The following is a 21,476-nucleotide window of genomic DNA, read 5'->3' on the forward strand; positions in this document are numbered from 1 at the left end:
TGCTCTGATGACATGAAGTGACCTATCACTGCCATTGCATTTCTGTAGGAGTTGACTTCTTTGCATTTGGTCAGTAATTTAGCATGATTTGCCTTCTAGTTTCACTATAGGCCCAGCTGATAAGCTTCTGTTTATGTAAGGTCCTAAATATCATTACCATGATAAGGACTGGGGTGGAAATTCACCATGGCAACCTGAGTCAGTATGGTAAGAACTCATTGGACTGCACTCCTCTGGGGCTATAGGAGCACGTGACTGCAGCTGAACACACAGAAAAGATGACAGCCACAAATGTAACAACCAATTTATTATTTTCCAAAAAACAAAACCACAACTTAGAAAACATACAGAAGAGGTACACCTTTAAATTACACAGGCTCTTATAAACAAAATAAAATCTATCTATATTTACAACAGCAGGGGTGACAACAGGCCACAGTTCTCGTCTGGGTTTCTGTCATAATTAGATAAACATGTTTCTCTATACAGTGCCATCCCCTTGGCTCTGGGTTGAAGTTGTCCTTAGTAACAGTTATCTTATCCTTAACATTATAGGCAAAGATGACACTGATCTATGGTCAGTTTTACCAGGGGCCACTTCATCCTACTCCCCAAGCAAGGCTCTACAACAGTGTAACAGCAACTAACCACAGGCCTGCCTCAGTTAATACGATTACACCACAAATCTGACCTCTTCTGTCCAGTACATTGTGATGAAGGCTGTATCCCAGCAGTCTAAAGTGGCTTCCTATTCTGTTTTTCTCCATCTGCATTGATCTGAAAACTTTCATTTCACCAGGTCAGCGCAGATGAAGGAGACGAAGCGACATTAGGACTATTGAGATGGAGCCCTGTTGTGTAAAGGTAAACTGCAGTACATGGACAGAGAAACAGCTCTGGCCAAGACAAGAGGCCAGGGTGTCAGGATACAGAAAGTGTTCAGGCCAACCTTTGAGTTCAATACCCACACGCACACTCAAAGAAACACACATTTTACAGAACATTTGTATAACGTTCTGTGACAAGTACATTGTAAACCCGCGTTCAAAATAAATTGATTGAAAGACATTATGCACACATCACATACAGCTTGTACACAACTAGAGAATAGAGAAGGATGAGATCAATCTAGAATAAAGGCTTGGAGGGAGATTCCTTAGACATTTCTCCTCATTACACTAGATGTCACTGCTGATCAACTACTATCACAAGTGCAAAAACTGAAACACTGGGTGCATCCTGAGTCTCAAGTGGCTTCCTCGTCTCCTTTACTCCACCTGCACTGAAGTGAAAGAAACTCTCGCACAAGGAATCCCCCATATTGCCTTGACTTATCCTGTTTTGTTGTCAGTGCATATGAAGGAGAGGATATAAGGAGACAAGTTTATACTTTAGGACTACTTTGGTGCAGCCTTTGAGTCTGTTTGGAAAGGAGATGAGGGTTCAGTGAAAATGCATTCTTACAGAGTGCATCTCATTACATATGCATGACCAGTGCATTGGCTAATAATGGGGATTATTCAACCTATCACCACAGACTAGGTCATCTGTGTAAATATTGAGAATTTAAAAAATGAAATGTTAAAAAAATTTCTAGCGATCTTAATGTGGGATATTTCATGGTGCTGTGCCCATCCCAAACAGCAGAGGGCAGCACTCCTTCAGAATCAGATCTCTCCCTAATTACTGATACATGTAGTTAGGGAGAGATCAGATGTTTCATACCCTGGCCCTAATATTTTTAAGGATATTGTCTAGAAATAATAGATGTGTGTTTAGGGAAACATCTACGTCAATGCCTGTTGCTGACAGTAATGAAGCCCAAGTCTAATCCAGTGCATCTCAACTCATTCCACATTCTGAATGTACCTTTATTACTAGCAACATGGACAGCCCAATCTATGATTCATGATCTTTTAGATTCAGCTGCCAGACACCTTTAACGTCGTAACAAACTGTCTCCTACTAACCATAACATGGGCTCTGCTGACATGGTCATATCACATGGCTAAGATTTAACCGTTGAACTCTGACACACTTGATGTGGACCAAGATCCCCTTCATCACACACACCTTTTTATTCAGTTCTCTACACACACACACACACACACACACCTCTTTCTCTGTTCCGCTCTCCTTTTTTCCTTTCTTCTCTCTCTGTCAGTGAGTAGCACTAGCTTTCCTTACTCCTTTATCCCTATTTAAAAACTCTGTCCCTCTCTCTCTCTCTCCCCCTTCCTCTCTCCCTCCCACTCAGTCAGTGAGGAGAACTAGCTCTCCCTCGCTCCTCTCTCCTCTGTCACTCTCCTCCCCCTCGCTGTACGGTGGTCTCTCTCTCTCCCTCTCTCTGTGGAGGGGAGTGGGTGTGATCTGCCCCTCAAGTCTGCGAGGAGGCGGAGCCTCCAACCCTCGTGGCAGGTAGTGCTCCAATAGCGCGGGGTGGAATGGCACCGTCGGCATGGAGACCGTTCCACCGCCGCCTGGGTATTGGCCCTCGCCTGGGGCGTAGTGCAGCTTCTGCGGCTCTGATTGACTGGAAGACAGACAGAGACAGGACGTTGGTGCTGGAATGTACAACAATTCCAAAATCCTTGTCTAGATCTGAAAGGACTGGATAGGTGTTTGCCCTGAGGCACGGCTGTAAGTAGGAGTCTACCACCATGTCTCAGGACATGTCCATACCCAGAGAAGAGGACTGGACTGAAGAAAATAAACCACTCGAAGCTGCTGTTACTCAAGAGCAGTTTTACAGTCATAGAGAACAATAGAGCAGAGTTTTATTCACTATGTGAGAAGACATAACCAGCTGTAGGCCTGCATTTCTATTTAACCACAGTGGGTTTGTTTGTGTTCTTACAGAAAAAGCACGAGGGACTAGAGCAGAGTTTGTTTCGCTAAGAGCTCTCTGTATATCATCATCTCAGGTTCTATTCACTGTCAGAGCCAATCTCTAACAGAACATCATCTCCTGTGTGTGTGTGTGTGTGTGTGTGTGTGTGTGTTACCTGTGTGTGTATGCCCCTCTCTGCTCCTGTCTCCGGCTCTTCATCATGGCTTTGTACTCGCCCACCCTGAGTCTCCGCCCCTCCACGATGCAGGTGCGTTTGGGGCGGGGCTTGTATTTGTAGTCGGGGTAACGCTCCAGGTGCTGTCGGCTCAGCCTGGCCTGCTCCTCATAGTAGGGCTGCTTCTCCTGGTTGGACATAGACTTCCATCTAGTTCCTGGAGGGAGGGAGGGAGACAATGTCAGACTAAAGAACAGAGGACTTTCTGTACAAGAATACATTGGCTTCTCCTAGTTAGGAAGGGGGAGGGGCAGCATTGGAGACGGGGCTGCATTGGAGTGGGTCGAGAGCTTCAAGTTCCTCGGTGTCCAAATCACTAAGGACTTAAAATGGTCCACACACACGTGCACACAGTTATGAAGAAAGCAAGACAGCACTTCTTCCCCCTCAGGAGATTGAAAAGGTTTGGCATTGGCCCTCAAATCCTCAAAAAGGTATACAGCTGCACCACTGAATGTGTATTGACTTGCTGTATCACTACTTGGTATGGCAACAGCACCGCCCTCTATCGCATGGCACTACAGAGGGTGGTGCAGACAGCCCAGCACATCACTGGGGCCAAGCTCCCTGCCATCCATGACCTTTATATCAGGAGGTGTGAAAGGAATGCCCGGAAAATCATTAAAGACAGCAACCAACCAAGCCATAGACTGTTCTCTCTGCTTCTACACGGCAAGCAGTACCGGTGCATCAAGTCTGATACCAACAGGCTCAATGTTATGAAGAGTGATCAGAATCTGATCAGAATTCAGGAGAACAGATTCTATTCCCAAGCCATAAATAAGACTGTGTAGCCGTTAGCTATTTAGCAGTGAGTTGAAACTTGTATGTTTTTTTTTTGCACTGTCTATGCACACTCACAGGATTCTACACTCACACACACACAATCATCATATACGCTGCTTTTACTCTGTTAATCATATATCCTGATGCCTAGTCACCTTACCCCTATACATATCTACCTCCATCCCTCCAGTATCCCTGTCACCTTACCCCTATACATATCTAACCCTACCACTCCAGTATCCCTGTCATCTTACCCCTATACATATCTACCTCCATCACTCCTGTATCCCTGTCACCTTACCCCTCTATACATACAGTTGAAGTCGGAAGTTTACATTAGGTTGGAGTCATTAAAACTCGTTTTTCAGCCACTCCACAAATTTCTTGTTAACAAAGTATAGTTTTGGCAAGTCAGTTAGGACATCTACTTTGTACATGACCCAAGTAATTTTTCAAACAATTGTTTACAGACAGATTTCACTCTATCACAATTCCAGTGGGTCAGAAGTTTACATACACTAAGTTGACTGTGCCTTTATACAGTCGTGGCCAAAAGTTTTGAGAATGACAAATATTAATTTCCAAAGTTTGCTGCTTCAGTGTCTTTAGAAATTTGTCAGATGTTACTATGGAATACTGAAGTATAATTACAAGCATTTCATAAGTGTCAAAGTCTTTTATTGACAATTACATGAAGTTGATGCAAAAGAGTCAATATTTGCAGTGTTGACCCTTCTTTTTCAAGACCTCTGCAATCCGCCCTGGCATGCTGTCAATTAACTTCTGGGCCACATCCTGACTGATGGCAGCCCATTCTTGCATAATCAATGCTTGGAGTTTGTCAGAATTCGTGGGTTTTTGTTTGTCCACCCGCCTCTTGAGGATTGACCACAAGTTCTCAATGGGATTAAGGTCTGGGGAGTTTCCTGGCCATGGACCCAAAATATCGATGTTTTGTTCCCCGAGCCACTTGGTTATCACTTCTGCCTTATGGCAAGGTGCTCCATCATGCTGGAAAAGACATTGTTCATCACCTAACTGTTCCTGGATGGTTGGGAGAAGTTGCTCTCGGAGGATGTGTTGGTACCATTCTTTATTCATGGCTGTGTTCTTAGGCAGAATTGTGAGTGAGCCCACGCCCTTGGCTGAGAAGCAACCCCACACATGAATGACCTCAGGATGCTTTACTGTTGGCATGACACAGGACTGATGGTAGCGCTCACCTTGTCTTCTCTGGACAAGCTTTTCTCCGGATGCCCCAAACAATCGGAAAGGGAATTCATCAGAGAAACTGACTTTACCCCAGTCCTCAGCAGTCCAATCCCTGTACCTTTTGCAGATTATCAGTCTGTCCCTGATGTTTTTCCTGGAGAGAAGTGGCTTCTTTGCTGCCCTTCTTGACACCAGGCCATCCTCCAAAAGTCTTCGCCTCACTGTGCGTGCAGATGCACTCACACCTGCCTGCTGCCATTCCTGAGCAAGCTACATCATTTTCTGGAATTTTCCAAGCTGTACAGTCGTGGCCAAAAGTTTTGAGAATGACAAATATTATCACTCCAGTATCCCTGTCACCTTACCCCTATACATATCTACCTCATATATGATAAACAGAGTAAAAGCAGCATATATGATGATTGTGTGTGTGTGTGTGTGTGTGTGTGAGTGTAGAATCCTGTGAGTGTGCATAGACAGTGGTGCCCCGATCCCGCAGCTGAATCAACTTTAGGAGACAGTCCTGGCGCTTGCTGGACTTTCTTGGGCGCCCTGAAGCCTTTTTCACAACAACTGAACCGCTCTCCTTGAAGTTCTTGATGATCCGATAAATGGTTGATTTAGGTGCAATCTTACTGGCAGCAATATCCTTGCCTGTGAAGCCCTTTTTGTGCAAAGCAATGATGACGGCACGTGTTTCCTTGCAGGTAAACATGGTTGACAGAGGAAGAACAATGATTCCAAGCACCACCCTCCTTTTGAAGCTTCAGGTCTGTTATTCGAACTCAATCAGCATGACAGAGTGATCTCCAGCCTTGTTCTCGTCAACACTCACACCTGTGTTAACGAGAGAATCACTGACATGTCAGCTGGTCCTTTTGTGGCAGGGCTGAAATGCAGTGGAAATGTTTTTTGGGGATTCAGTTCATTTGCATGGCAAAGAGGGACTTTGCAATTAATTGCAATTCATCTGATCAATCTTCATAACATTCTGGAGTATATGCAAATTGCCATCATACAAACTGAGGCAGCAGACTGTGAAAATTAATATTTGTGTCATTCTCAAAACTTTTGGCCATGACTGTACAGCTTGGAAAATTCCAGAAAATTATGTAATGGCTTTAGAAGCTTCTGATAGGCTAATTGACATCATTTGAGTCAATTGGAGGTGTACCTGTGGATGTATTTCAAGGCCTACCTTCAAACTCAGTGCCTCTATGCTTGTCATCATGGGAAAATCAAAAGAAATCCGCCAACACCTCAGAATTTTTTTTAATTGTAGACCTCCACAAGTCTGGTTCATCCTTGGGAGCAATTTCCAAACGCCTGAAGGTACCACGTTCATCTGTACAAACAATAGTACGCAAGTATAAACACCATGGGACCAAGCAGCCGTCATACCGCTCAGGAAGGAGACGCGTTCTGTCTCCTAGAGATGAACGTACTTTGGTGCGAAAAGTGCAAATCAATCCCAGAACAACAACAAAGGACCTTGTGAAGATGCTGGAGGAAACAGGTACAAAAGTATCTATAGCCACAGTAAAACGAGCCCTATATCGACATAACCCGAAAGGCCACACAGCAAGGAAGAAGCCACTGCTCCAAAACCACCATAAAAAAGCCAGACTACGGTTTGCAACTGCACATGGGGACAAAGATCATACTTTTTGGAGAAATGTACTCTGGTCTGATGAAACAAAAATAGAATTGTTTGGCCATCATGACCATCGTTATGTTTGGAGGAAAAAGGGGAGGTTTGCAAGCCGAAGAACACCATCCCAACCGTGAGGCACGGGGGTGGCAGCATCATGTTGTGGGGGTGCTTTGCTGCAGGAGGGACTGCTGCACTTCACAAAATAGATGGTATCATGAGGAAGAAAAATTATGTGGATATATTGAAGCGACATCAGTCAGGAAGTTAAAGCTTGGCCGCAAATGGGTCTTCCAAATGGACATGGACCCCAAGCATACTTCCAAAGTTGTGACAAAAAGGCTTAAGGACAACAAAGTCAAGATATTGAGTGGCCATCACAAAGCCCTGACCTCAATCCTATAGAAAATATGTGGGCAGAACTGAAAAAGCGTGTGCGAGCAAGGAGGCCTACAAACCTGACTCGGTTTCACCAGCTCAGGAGGAATGGGCCAAAATTCACCCAACTTATTGTGGAAAGCTTGTGAAAGGCTACCTGAAACATTTCACCCAAGTTAAACAATTAAGGCAATGATACCAAATACTAATTGAGTGTATGTAAACTTCTGACCAACTGGGAATGTGATAAAATAAATAAAAGCTGAAATAAATCACTCTACTATTATTCTGACATTTCGCATTCTTAAAATAAAGTGGTGATTCTAACTGACCTAAAACAGGGAATTTTTACTAGGATTAAATGTCAGGAATTGTGAAAAACTGAGTTTAAATGCATTTGGCTAAGGTGTATGTAAACTTCTGACTTCAACCGTATCTACCTCCATCACTCCAGTATCCCTGCACATTGTAAATATAGTGTTGGATACCGACCCTGTATATAGCTTCTTACTTTCTCCTGTTCTTATTTCTAATTTTATTTCTCGTATGTTTTTGTTCTACCTTTGTTATTTTTAGTACTACATTGATATTTATTACAGTATTGTTGGGTTTAGAGGTAGCAAGAAAGGCATTTCACTGCACTTGTGCTCGTGACATTAAAACTTTAAACTAGTCGGACACAGACTTCCAGAGAAAGGAGTTAGCTGAACTACGTTCGATGGGGAGGGGAGGAGGGAGGGATAGCATGAGTGTCTCCAGTGCTCCACAATGGAATGGAATGTGAGTGTTTGGTCAGAGGAAAGGGGTGCGCGGCTGTATTTGTGTGTGTGTGGGGGGATTCCTGTCGCCGGGGGAAGCAGGTGGCAGATCGTGCCCTCGCATGTCCCCTCTGTGCCAGGACTACAGGAGGTGACACACCCGGAATAGACACACACACACAGAGTGTACACACAAACAATATTTATACAAAGACGATACACAAACACACATGTGCTCATTGACTGACAGCATGTGTGTGTTTTGCATGTCAATTCAATTTCATATGACTCTATTAATCCCAGAGGAGCAATTAGTGCCTGCTTTAAGTCCTGTGTGTGTGTGTGTGTGTGTGTGTGTGTGTGTGTGTGTGTGTGTGTGTGTGTGTGTGTGTGTGTCCAGGCTCACCCAGTATCTTGCTGATGGAGGAGTTGTGCATGTCAGGGAAGGCCTGTAGAATACGTCGCCTCTCGTCTTTGGCCCAGACCATGAAGGCGTTCATGGGCCTCTTGATGTGGACGGAGGAGGGGGGGCTGCGAACCTCTGTAAACAACCCCACACCAGGAGCAGACAGGGGGCCTGCAGGAGGGGACAGGGTGGGGGGGGGGACAGTCAGTGGCCAACAACAAATCTACTTTCCTTCAAGTTCACTGGTAAAAGAACAGGAAAGATGAAAACAAATACTTGACAAGAAATCCTCCATGTTGCTTTCCCCTGCTCTGTGTGTTGTGTGTTCAGATCAGTGTAGATAAAGGAAAGGAGAACATTTAAGCTCTAGACTAACTACAATGCTTGCCCTCTACCATCTAAACCACATGTTATTTTTGATCAGGCAGTTTGAGGGCCTACCCTCAGAGTCACTGCTGTGGTGGTCATCGTTGGTTTGGCGGGTTTGTCTGTTCTCTCCCCGGTCTTGGTGTGGCAGCCTGTCGCTGCGACCAGACTCCTTATGCTCCTACACAGAGACAGATTTACACACACACACCTGACATACACAGGCCTACACCTTAACCCACATGGGTACACAAATGTGAATGTTGCGGCAGTAAAAACAGGTCTGAAGAGATCATTTATCATTATCTCTCTCTGTGTATGTGTGTGTTGAACAGCACTATTTCTGGCTGAGCAGGGAGAAGTTTCTCATGTCAGCCGGTGTTTCAAAGCATGGCTGGAAACGCAAAAGCAGGAAATAGAGGGATGTGGAGGAGAGAATTGTGTTTATAGACCTGAGGGAAGGAAGGAGAGGATGGCGGAGGGGTGAAAGACATAAGGACTCTCCTCTAGGATGGCACCAAATGCTCTACAACAATGACATTGTCACTGCTGAAGAAAGGACTCGTCTTGGAGATTTTGGTGCCATTGTGGAGTCCATGAAAAGTCTACATTTCAAACACACTTGGCCGAACACTATCTATGGCTCTGGAGAGAAAAGGAGGAGAGAGAGAAGGCAGAGAGGAGGGGAGCGGTTTGTTACAGTGGACAAAGGAGAAAGGTGAGTCATCACCAGTGTTTATAAGAACACTGTTGTGAGTTTACAGCAGCTGTTGTTCCTGCTTGAGGACATGGTGGAGACTTTCTCAGTGTGTGTAGCTGAGACATTCTCCAGTCTATAACAGCCACTGTGAGACCACGGATCCCTGTAACCCTAAACCTGGCCCTGAACCCACCCACAACCCTAAGCCCTGCGTGTGTGACAGGAGAGAGTGACTTTAGACAATGGCTTACCATCCTGGCAGTGCTGTCTCTCTCTCGCTCCCTCTCTCCTCCGCCCGGCCCATGACTCCACAGCAGCTGCTGGGCATCGTGGATGGCCTGGGTCACCACATCCCCCTCTCCCAGGAAACCTGTGTGTATGTATATATAAGAACGAGAGCGCGAAAGAACGAGAGAGAGAGAGAAAGAAAGGGAGAAAAAGAAAGAAAGAAAAAGAAAGAAAGAGGAGGGAAAAAAACAGGGAAAAATTGTCATTAGAAGCTCAAATGGGCAAGGCACTGACAAAGGGTTGCTAATGTCAATATAAAAGTGAGTCAAAGTATCAGAGTACAACCTATTGCATCTGAGAGGAAACGGGGATGGTAGCGCACAAGCCCTGAAGTCAAAGGAGGAACAGGTTCTCTCACCACACACACAGTCAGGGTGTTGACATGTCTGAAGCTGAGGAATGGCATGAGCGGAGGTAGGCGTGTGTGTGCGTATACATACAGGCAGTTAATTAGGTACACCCATCTAGTACCGGGTCGTAACCCCTCTTTGCCTCCAGAACAACCTGAATTATTCAGGGAATGGATTCTACAAGGTGTGACTTTCAAACATCGCTCAATTGGTGTCAAAAGACCTAAAGGGTGCCAAAAAAACATTCCCCACACCAATACACCACCAGCCTGTACCGTTGACACCAGGCAGGATGGGTCCATGGACTCATGCTGCTTACACCAAATCCAGACTGCCATCAGCATGACGCAACAGGAACCAGGATTCTTCGGACCAGGCGATGTTTTTCCACTCCTCTGTTGTCCAGTGTTGGTGATCGCCTGCCCACTGGAGCCGCTTCTTCTTGTTTTTAGCTGATAGGAGTGGAACCCGATGTGGTCATCTGCTGCAATAGCCCATCCGTGACAAGGACCGACAAGTTGTGCGTTCCGAGATGCCGTTCTGCACACCACTGTGGCATCCGGCATCCCGGAGTCGCCTCTTCACTGTTGACGTTGAGACTGGTGTTTTGCAAGTACTATTTAATGAAGTTGCCAGTTGAGGACTTGTGAGGCGTCTTTCTCAAACTCACTCCTCTTTCTATTCTGGTTAGAGCCCGTTTGCGCTGTTCTGTGAAGGGAGTACACAGCGTTGTACGAGATCTTCAGTTTCTTGGCAATTTCTCACATGGAATAGCCTTCATTTCTCAGAACAAGAATAGACTGACGAGTTTCAGAAGAAAGGTCCTGGTTTCTGGCCATTTGGAGCCTGTAATCGAACCCACAAATGCTGATGCTCCAGATACTCAACTAGTCTAAAGAAGGCCAGTTTTATTGCTTCTTTAATCAGAACAACAGTTTTCAGCTGTGCTAACATAATTGCAAAAGGGTTTTCTAATGATCAATTGGCCTTTTAAAATGATAAACTTGGATTAGCTAACACAACGTGCCATTGGAACACAGGAGTGATGGCTGCTGATAACAGGCCTCCATACGCCTATGTAGATATTCCTTTTTTTTTTTTTCTTAATACGCCGTTTCCAGCTACAATAGTCATTTACAACATTAACAATGTCTACACTGTATTTCTGATCAATTTGATGTTATTTTAAAAGGACAAAAAATGTGCTTCTTTCAAAAACAAGGACATTTCTAAGTGACCCCAAACTTCTGAATGTAGCGTGTGTGTGTGTATGTGTATACTGACCCAGGTTAAGTGCAGGTCGTGAAGGGCTGTCTCTATGGTTGTCCCTGGGTCTGTACCCACCCTGCAGAGTCAGCGAGCCCAGCTCAAAGGTCTGCGGGCTGGGGCTCTTCCCCATGTCCATCCCCTTGGGCTTGGAGGTCAGGTTCAGAGGCTGGCTGGCTTCCTAAGGGGATGAAAGACAAGAGAGTAGACAATTAGCGGTGTGTCAGCCCAACACAAAAGAAACACATTCAGAATACACTGCTTACTTCAGTCAATATAAAAACACACACACACACACACACACACACACACACACACACACACACACACAAACTTCAATTCTCATCAAAGTCAATATAACAAACACACCCATGTATGGGGTGGGTGTGTATGTTAGGGTTATGAATGACAGATTTGGTGTGTCACAGCTTTCCTTTCACACCACTGTAGTGTTTCTTTAGTCTAGCCTTTATTTTGTCTCTGTCCTGTCTTCCTTTTGTTTAGTGATTTACGTGATGCCCTTTTCCTCTTGTGCAACAGTGCAGACAGAGCATGACTGCATTGTGCACGCAAAGGCACACACAACACTGAACAGGGTGTGGTGTGTTTGTTCAGTTGTTCACTGTCCCAGATACCAGAAACATGCATTGTTAATTTGGAGTACATTGTTTTGACAGCATTTTCAAAGATCTCCCAGCCTGTATCTGTAGTATTAAGAGAGATTCCTAGGTACATACAGTACATACCTCAGGCCTATACCAAAAACATGACATGCTTATCAAAATACAAATATCCATGTACTATAGTGCTGTATTAGGCTTGTAACCTGTGTAATGTTTGAAGCTGTTATTTTCAGAGAGGTACAGTGCATTCGGAAGGAATTCAGACCCCTTCACTTTTTTCAAATGTTGTTACGTTACAGCCTTGTTCTAAAATTGAGGGGGGGAAAAAATCTGAAAGAATCTACAGACAATACCCCATAATGACAAACCGAAAACAGGTTTTTAGACATTTTTGCAAATGTGTTAAAAATAAAAACAAATACCTTATTTACATAAGTATTCAAACCCTTTTCTATGAGACTCAAAATTGAGTTCAGATTTCCATTGATCATCCTTGAAATGTTTCTACAACGTGATTGGAGTCCACCTGTGGTAAATTTAATTGACTGGACATGATTTGGCACACACCTGTCTATATAAAATGTCCCACAGTTGACAGTGCATGTCAGAGAAAAATCCAAGCTACGAGGTCGAAGGAATTGTCTGTAGAGCTCCGAGACAAGATTGTGTCGAGGCAAAGATCTGGCGAAGGGTGCCAAAAAACATGTCTGCAGCATTGAAGATCCCCAAGAACACAGTGGCCTCCAACATTCTTCAAAATGAAAGAAGTTTGGAACCACCAAGACTCCTCCTAGAGCTGGCCGCCCGGTCAAACTGAGCAATTCGGGGGAGAATGGCATTGGTCAGGGAGGTGACCAAAAACCTGATGGTCACTCTCACAGAGCTCCTTTGTGGAGATGGGAGAAACTTTGAGAAGGACAACCATCTCTGCAGCACTCCACCAATCAGTCCTTTATGGAGAGTGGCCAGACGGAAGCCACTCCTCAATAAAAGGCACATGACAGCCCTCGGAGATTGCCTAAAGACTCCCAGACCATGAGAAAAAAAGAATCTCAGGTCTGATGAAACCAAGATTGAACTCATTTGCCTGAATGCCAAGCCTGAATGAAACCTGTCACCATCCCTACAGTGAAGCATGGTGGTGGCAGCATCATGCTGTGGGGATGTTTTTCAGCGGCAGAGACTGGGAGACTAATCAGGATCAAGGGAAAGATGAACGGAGCAAAGTAAAGAGAGATCATTGACGAAAACCTACTCCAGAGCGCTCAGGACCTCAGACTGGGGTGAAGGTTCACCTTCCAACAGGACAACGACCCTAAGCACACAGCAAAGACAACATCAAAGTGGCTTCAGAACAAGTCTCTGAATGTCTTTGAGTGGCCCAGCCAGATCCCAGACTTGAACCCGATCGAACATCTTTGAAGAGACCTGAAAATAGCTGTGCAGCGACGCTCCCTATCCAACCTGACAGAGCTTGAGAGGATCTGCAGAGAAGAATGGGGGAAACTCCCCAAATACAGGTGTGCCAAGCTTGTAGCATCATACCCAAGAAGACTCAAGGCTCTAATCGCTGCCAAAGGTGCTTCAACAAAGTACTGAGTGAAGGGTCTGAATACTTATGTAAATGTGATATCCGTTTTTAATATTTATTACTTTTGCAAAAATAAAAAAAAGTTTTTCTTTGTCATTATGGGGTATTGTGTGTAGATTGATGAGGGGGAAAAAACAATTTAATCCATTTTAAAATAAGGCTGTAAAGTAACAAAATGTGGTAAAAGTCAAGGTTCTGAATACTTTCCGAATGCACTGTATAAAGCACAGAAAACATTAACCTGTCTTTATTGACACCATTTGGTTACGTTCCAATTCACCTTATTTTATTCCATCTGGAAAAGGTCTTACTATACAGTATAGTATAGTTTTAGTATTGTAATGGATGAAAAGCACTACCTGACGAAAGGTACCACTGGGCCTTTTCACAGGGGTGGAGTGAGAGTTCTGCAGCAGCTGCATGGGATAGTCCACTGCAAAATAAAAAGGGGGAGATGAAAGCTTCACAATCTCTGTCAGAAGGGAACAGAATCAATAACATCCAAACATTTAGACATTATCTGTACCATCATAATTTTGACTGCACCACAGATTGAAGTGTATGAGCAGGGAAAAAGGGGGTTTGACTGAGAAGGTTACTGACCACAACACAATCAGAAAGGGACTGCTGCTCCTTCTCTAGCAACTTATACAGTACATTGCAACAAGATAAACAAAACCGAGGCGCTAAATTGATCATTGTTTTGTTGTTTCAGATTGACATTTATGATACATTAAAAGTCTGCAGAGATCACTTGATGTCAGCATGTTACTTATTTGTTTTCATAGTGTATGAGAGGATTGAGTGTTTATAATGAACCACTGAGTAATCTAAACCATGTCATAGCCCACCAATGGGCCCCAATCCACCCTCCTTTTTGGGAAGCACTGCAGTGGGGCCTTGGAATTAATGGAGGGGATGGCTGCCGTTTTACGGGCTCCTAACCAATTGTGCTATTTTGTGTGTTTTCACATCGTTTGACACTTATTTTGTACATAATGTTGCTGCTAATGTCTCTTATGACTGAAATGAGCTTCGAGGATATCAGAACAGTGATTACTCACATCGAACTGGACGAAGATTTTTTCTTTAATGAGTCCGACGCAAAATATTTACTGCCTCTCCGAGACCAGGCCTAAATCGCCGTCATTCAAGTGAAGAAAAGACGTAAATACAGGGGGCGGAGATCGGGGTCCCTTGTAAGAATTCGTCGGTGAGTGGGTAACCCGCCTCCACCATCCATTCTATTGGCCAACGTGCAATCACTGGAGAATAAACTGGATGATCTCCGTTCGAGACTCTCTTACCAACGGGACATTAAAAACTGTAATATCTTATGCGTCACCGAGTCGTGGCTGAACGACGACACAGATAATATACAGTTGGCTGGGTTTTGTGCATTGGCAGGACAGAACAGCTATGTCTGGTAAGATGAGGGGTGGGGGTCTATTTGTCAATAACAGCTGGTGTGCAATGTCTAATATTAAGGAAGTCTCAAGGTATTGCTCGCCTGAGTACCTCATAATAAGCTGTAGACCACACTATCTACCAAGAGAGTTTATGTATATTTTTCGTAGCCGTCAATTTACCACCACTAACCGACGCTGGCACTAAGACCGCACTCAACGAGCTGTGTAAGGCCATAAGCAAACAAGAAAATGCTCATCCAGAAGCAGTGCTCCTAGTGGCCGGGGACTTTAATGCAGGAAAACTTAAATCAGTTTTACCTAATTTCTACCAGCATGTCACATGTGCAACCTGAGAAAAAAAAAAAAAATAATAATAATAACTCTAGACCACCTTTACAAAGCTCTCCCTCGCCCTCCATTTGGCAAATCTGACCATAATTATATCCTCCTGAATCCTGCTTACAAGCAAAAACTTAGGCAGGAAGTACCAGTGACTCGCTCAATACGGAAGTGGTCAGATGATGCGGATGCTACGCTACAGGACTGTTTTGCTAGCACAGACTGGAATATGTTCTGGGATTCATCCAAAGGCATTGAGGAGTATACCACCTCAGTCACCGGCTTCGTCAATAAGTGCATCGACGACGTTGTCCCCACAGTGACCATACATACATATCCCAACCAGAAGCCATGGATTACAGGCAACATCCACACCGAGCAAAAAAGCTAGAGCTGCCACTTTCAAGGAGCGGGACACTAATCCAGACGTTAAGAAATCCTGCTATGCCCTCAGACGAACCATAAACAGGCAAAGCGTCAATACCTGACTAAGATTGAATCCTACTAGACTGGCTCTGACACCCGTCAGATGTGGCAGGGCTTGCAAACTATTACGGACTACAAAGGGAAACCCAGCCATGAGCTGCCCAGTGACGCGAGCCTACCAGACAAGCTAAATGCCTTTTGTACTCACTTTGAGGCAAGCAACACTGAAGCATGCATGAGAGCACCAGTTATTCCGGACGACTGTGTGATCATGCTCTCCGTAGCCAATGTGAGCAAGACCTTTAAACAGGTCAACATTCACAAGGTCGCGGGGCCAGACGGATTAACAGGACGTTTACTCGGAGCATGCGTAGACCAACTGGCAAGTGTCTTCACTGCTGTTTTCAACCTCTCCCTGACCGAGTCTGTAATACCTACATGTTTCAAGCAGACCACCATGTGCCCAAGAAAGCGAAGGTAATCTGCCTAAATGACTACCGCCCCATAGCACTCACGTCGGTAGCCATGAAGTGCTTTGAAAGACTGGGCATGGCTCACATCAAAACCCATCATCCCGGAAACTCTAAACCCACTCCAATTCGCATACTGCCCCAACAGATCCACAGATGATGTGATCACTATTGCACTCCACACTGCCCTTTCCCACCTGGACAAAAGGAACACCTATGTGAGAATGCTGTTCATTGACTACAGCTCAGCGTTCAACACCATAGTGCCACAGAGCTCAACACTAAGCTAAGGACCCTGGGACTAAACACCTCCCTCTACACCTGGATCCTGGACTTCCTGACGGGCCGCCCCCAGGTGGCAAGGGTAGGTAACAACACATCTGCCATGCTGATCCTCAACATGGGGGCCCCTCAGGGGTGCGTGCTTAGTCCCCTCCTGTACTCCCTGTTCACCCACGACTGCGTTGCCATGCACGACTCCAACACCATCATTAAGTTTGCTGACGACACAACAGCGGTAGGCCTGATCACCGACAACGATGAGACAGCCTATAGGGAGGAGGTCAGATATCTGGCAGTGTGGTGTCAGGACAATAACCTCTCCATCAACGTGAGCAAGACAAAGGAGCTGATCGTGGACTACAGGAAAAGGAGTGCCGAACACGCCCCCATTCACATGCACGGGGCTGTAGTGAAGCGGGTTGAAAGTTTCAAGTTCCTTGGTGTGCACATCACCAACAAACTATCATGGGTCAAACACACCAAAATATTCGTGAAGAGGGCACAACAAAAACCTTTTCCCCCTCAGGAGACTGAAAAGATTTGGCATGGGTCCCCAGATGCTCAAAAAGTTCTACAGCTGCACCATCGAGAGCACTACAGAGGGTAGTGCGTACGTCCTGGATGGCGCACTGGGACCTCTATACCAGGCATTGTCAGAGGAAGGCCAAAACATTGGCACAGACTCTAGTCACCCAAGTCAGACTGTTCTCTCTGCTACCGCACGGTAAGCGGTACCGGAGCGCCAAGTCTCGGTCAAAAAGGCTCCTTAACAGCTTCTAACCCCAAGCCATAAGACTGCTGAACAATTAATCAAATGGACACCTGGACTATTTACATTGTTGTTTATTATCTATGCATAGTCACTTTACCCCTACCTACATGTACAAATTATCTCAACTAACCTGTACCCCCGCACACTGACTCTGTACCAGTACCCCCTGTATATAACCTCCTTACTGTTATTTTAATGTGTTTGTGTTTAGTACTTTAGTTTATTTAGTCAATATTTTAGTAAACTCTATTTCTTGAACTGCATTGTCAGTTAAGGGCTTGTAAGTAAGCATTTCACGGTAAGGTCTACTACACCTTTTGTATTCGGCGCTTGTGACAAATAAAATATTATTTGGCCTGTGGAATTCCAGGTAAAAAGACATATCTGCTTCAGTCTGTCCTAGCTTCACACCACCTGACCTCCAAGACAGTGAAAAACACTGCCTCACAGATCAATGAGGTTCACAACAACGATCTGCACCCCTCTTCACTGCATCCTCCCGGGCCTATGGAAAGCCAGCAAGAATTCAGGGGCAAATGTGTGTTTCTTACTGTGCATACTGAGAGGCTGCAAGGCTCCTAGAAATGCTCAGAGTTCAAGGGAGTCTTATAGAAACCTTTCTATGAGTGGAGCAGAGGTCTATATTATTCATCTCTCCATTTCTGCTGCAGTGATCTGTATTTATACCGCACTAGACCTTGAGTTGAAGTATACAGGTCCATTTACAGTATTATAAAGGTATTATTTATATTCTTTTTTATTTAACTAGGCAAGTCAGTTAAGAACAAATTGTTAATTAAAATGACAGCCTAGGAACAGTGCCTTGTTCAGGGGCAGAACGACAGATTTTTACTTTGTCAGCTCGGGGACTCGATCTAGCAACCTTTCGGTTACTGGCCCAATGCTCTAACCACTAGGTTACCTGCCGCCCCAAGGAAAGCTACAGAAAGCTTACAGAAAAACACACAGGAGATATTGCTGAAAGCACTGATCTGTCGGCATGGTGACAACATGGTAACTCACCTGGCTTGAAAAAAGGGATTGGCTAAGAGAGGTTGGTGAGCGGATGTGACTCACCTGGCTTGCAGGGGATTGGCTGCAGAGGCATGGTCATCTGGGTGTCGGCGGTGACAGGGAGTTGCTGGGTGTTGGGGTGGAAGGCTGGGATCATCACGTAGGGCATGTTCACCTGCTGAGACCAGGTCAGACAGAGGGCACAAGGTCAGTCCCACTCAGAGTTACCCCAAAGTTACTTCTAAATTCTGTTATGAAAATAGCATGTCATTTGTAGAGGTCTCGTCTCACCTGGATCTGCTGCTGAAGCAGGTTGATTTTGTGCTGCTGCTGGATCAACTGCTGCTGCTGTTTGGCAATCTGGAGTAAACCACATAAAGCTTAGTCCAGGTACACTCAGGTTATGTTCAATGTTATGGTTTGGGGGTCAGAGTGTGTGTGAGTTGTGCTAGGGGTTAGAGGTCAGGGTCACCTGTTCCTGCTGCTGTCTGGCCAGCTCCATCTGCTGCTGTTGTTTCTCCAGCAGCAAGGCGGCCATGTTTCCTCTGCTCAGAGTGGGCTCCCAGCAGCTGCTCCCTCAGACCACTCAGCTGGTTGATCATCAACAACAACTGCAGCTCCTTCTCTGCCAGAGACTCTGGACTGCCTGGGAAGGAGGGAGGAGAGAGAACAAGAAAGAGAAGTACAAACATGATTATACATAGAGACACAATTAGATATAGGAAGCAGACAGGCAGGCAAGCAGAGACTGACAGACCGTTGGAGAGACAGGTAGGACAAAGCACTGATGGGTGCGACAGGGTCGAGAGGTAAAGGTCAAGGGTTAGGGGTAAAAGGGTAAAAGCTCACCTTTCAGGTGGTTGCCTCCCAGGGGGCTTTTGTCCAGAAATTTCTCCCTCCAGTCCACACTCAGAAGCTTCTCTATGGTGGGCATGACTACCAACAGGAAACAGGATAAAGATGTGTTACTTGTTGTTGTTCAGCCACCATATTGTATGAACAAATGGAATTAGATTGTGTGCGTGTATGAATCAATGCAGTAGTTCAAATTTCAAGGTCTGCTACTTTGTAAGGATTTCAATAGAAAGGTACTTTGTGTAACTTCTCTTAAAAAATAATGCAATTCAATGCAATTCTGTAGCCAGAAGGCAAACTCTTCTGGCCTTCTCAGAGTCTAAATGGGATGCATTGTAAAATAAAATAACTCAACACATTCACATTCACCTCTATAAATGTACGGGAGAGATCTCTATAGAGCAAAGTGACGATCAGAAACAGATTAGACTGGGGAGCAGAGGAGGTGTAGGTTTACCTTCGCTGACAGTGGGGTGCATGTGTCCCTCTGGTCGGTGGTTGTACCCCCTGCTAACCCCCTTCATCCCAACAGGACTCTGTCTGAGAAGCTGTTCCTTACCAGGAGAGCCCTCCTACCAAGGACAGGGGAAAACATTGTTAGAATACAATCATATAGCTAATGAACTGTAGCTAGCTTGTCTGTGATAAACAGTACAACCAGATCTGCACAAGTGCCTATAGGCAAGGACTAGTGGGACTAGGAAGCAGACCTGGATAAACTTTTAAAAAGATGGAATAAGTTTATTACTGAGGGTGAGCGGGAGAGGGGAGGAGTCAGCTGTCTAGACTCCGGTCGTTCCATTGGCTGATGTCCTGACCAATCACAGGCAGGAGAGGAGAGCTGCTCTGCCCTGGTGTGGGCTCCTCCCCCTTCTCCTCCAGACTCCTCCAACTTCACACTGACGCCCACCATGCTGACATCACCGTTGGCATGGAGATGCAGCGCTGGGGGACTGGGCTCCACCATTCTGGGAGGAAAATGGGGGGGGGGAAAGAAAAATAGTGGTGTGAGGGGGTGGGGGGGTGGGGGGCATAAGAACCATACAGGTGAATAAATAGGCTTGTTCACATGGACTATTACCCTTCAGGAGAGGGGGAATGGGTCCTCAGATCCTCAAAAGGTTCTACAGCAACACCATTGAGAGCATCCTGACTGGTTGCATCACTGCCTGGTATGGTAACTGTTCGGCCTCCGACCGCAAGGCCCTACAGAGGGTAGTGCGAACGGCCCAGTACATCACTGGGGCCAAGCTTCCTGCCATCCAGGACCTCTATACCAGGCGGTGTCAGAGGAAGGCCCTAAAAATGGTCAAACACTCCAGCTACCCTAACTCGGACTGTTCTCTCTGCTACCACACCGTAAGCGGTACCGGAGCACCAAGTCTAGGTCCAAAAGGATCTTAACAGCTTCTACCCCCAAGCCATAAGACTCTGTAAATGCCTACGCAGACCATTTGCATTGTCGTCGTCCCCCACCCACACACCCCTCTTTTATGCTGCTGCTACTACTACTCCTCCTCTGTTTATTATCTATGCATAGTCACTTAAACTCGACCTACATGTACATATTACCTCAATTACCTCGACTAACCTGTGCCCCGCACATTGACTCTGTACCCCTTGTATATAGCCTCACTACTGTTTTTTTAATGCTGCTCTTTAATTACTTGTTATTTTTACTTACAAGTCCTTAACCAACCGTGCAGTTGTAAGTAAGCATTTCACTGTAAGGACTACACCTGTTTTTTTAGGCCCATGTGGCAAAAAAACATTGATTTGACATAGGGGGAAAGCAACGCAAATGCTGTCCTTCCCTCGTGCCTCTAGCCTTACCAGAGTGACCACACAACAGCACGGTTTTTTGACAGGGGATGCAGGAGAACATTTTTGGCCTGATATACATATGTTTCAGCTTATAATTTCCGACATTTTGGTAGGCTGTGTTAATCAATTTATAATTAGATAAACGTAGCTTCTCTTTTGTCATTATGTTGCCCGAGAAGACTAACGTTGTATTAACGCTTGCTCAACAGAATAATGTAATAGATCGATTGAATCCTTCGTTCTACCTAGTTGACATTGGTAAAGTTCTCTCGGTCATCTTTCGCGGAGCAAAGACGTTTAGGGACTTGGGAGAAAATTAAGACTTTACGTGCAAAATGTCCAAATTATATCAATTTGACCGGTTGTAAGGAAAAAGCAAACTTTAAATGACCCAACATGTTTCTGATAAGATTTCAGTTCGGATGCATATTTAATGTAGTTGAAATACTAAATCACCTTTTATGACGCATTTATGATTAAGACAGCACCTCTACAGATGCAGAAAGCAATAAATCATATTCTCCACTCCTGTTCCCAAGTCCAAATATTGTCTACATTTGGAGTACCATTTTACTGAAAGAAATGCTTAATTCTGCAGGAGTTATTATTAAGGCTATATTATTACTAGATAACGTTGGTTATGTA

The 21,476-nt window shown here is 45.1% G+C and overlaps 1 protein-coding gene across 1 annotated transcript in view; it reads right to left on the bottom strand.

Moving 5' to 3' along the window:
* Positions 1 to 289: 289 nt before the first annotated feature.
* Positions 290 to 21,476, bottom strand: part of LOC106565622 (transcription factor SOX-13) — a 31,860-nt gene continuing 10,673 nt past the window's right edge. The window contains 14 exon segments of the mRNA XM_014132932.2: positions 290 to 2,533; positions 3,006 to 3,222; positions 8,257 to 8,427; positions 8,698 to 8,803; positions 9,574 to 9,692; positions 11,245 to 11,407; positions 13,800 to 13,873; positions 18,216 to 18,330; positions 18,444 to 18,512; positions 18,625 to 18,693; positions 18,695 to 18,798; positions 19,002 to 19,088; positions 19,465 to 19,579; positions 19,756 to 19,975. Coding sequence (XP_013988407.1) covers positions 2,254 to 2,533; positions 3,006 to 3,222; positions 8,257 to 8,427; positions 8,698 to 8,803; positions 9,574 to 9,692; positions 11,245 to 11,407; positions 13,800 to 13,873; positions 18,216 to 18,330; positions 18,444 to 18,512; positions 18,625 to 18,693; positions 18,695 to 18,798; positions 19,002 to 19,088; positions 19,465 to 19,579; positions 19,756 to 19,975 — 1,909 coding nt within the window. The 3' untranslated portion in view covers positions 290 to 2,253.

Source organism: Salmo salar, chromosome ssa12 (assembly GCF_905237065.1).
Source record: "Salmo salar chromosome ssa12, Ssal_v3.1, whole genome shotgun sequence".
NCBI lineage: Eukaryota > Metazoa > Chordata > Actinopteri > Salmoniformes > Salmonidae > Salmo > Salmo salar.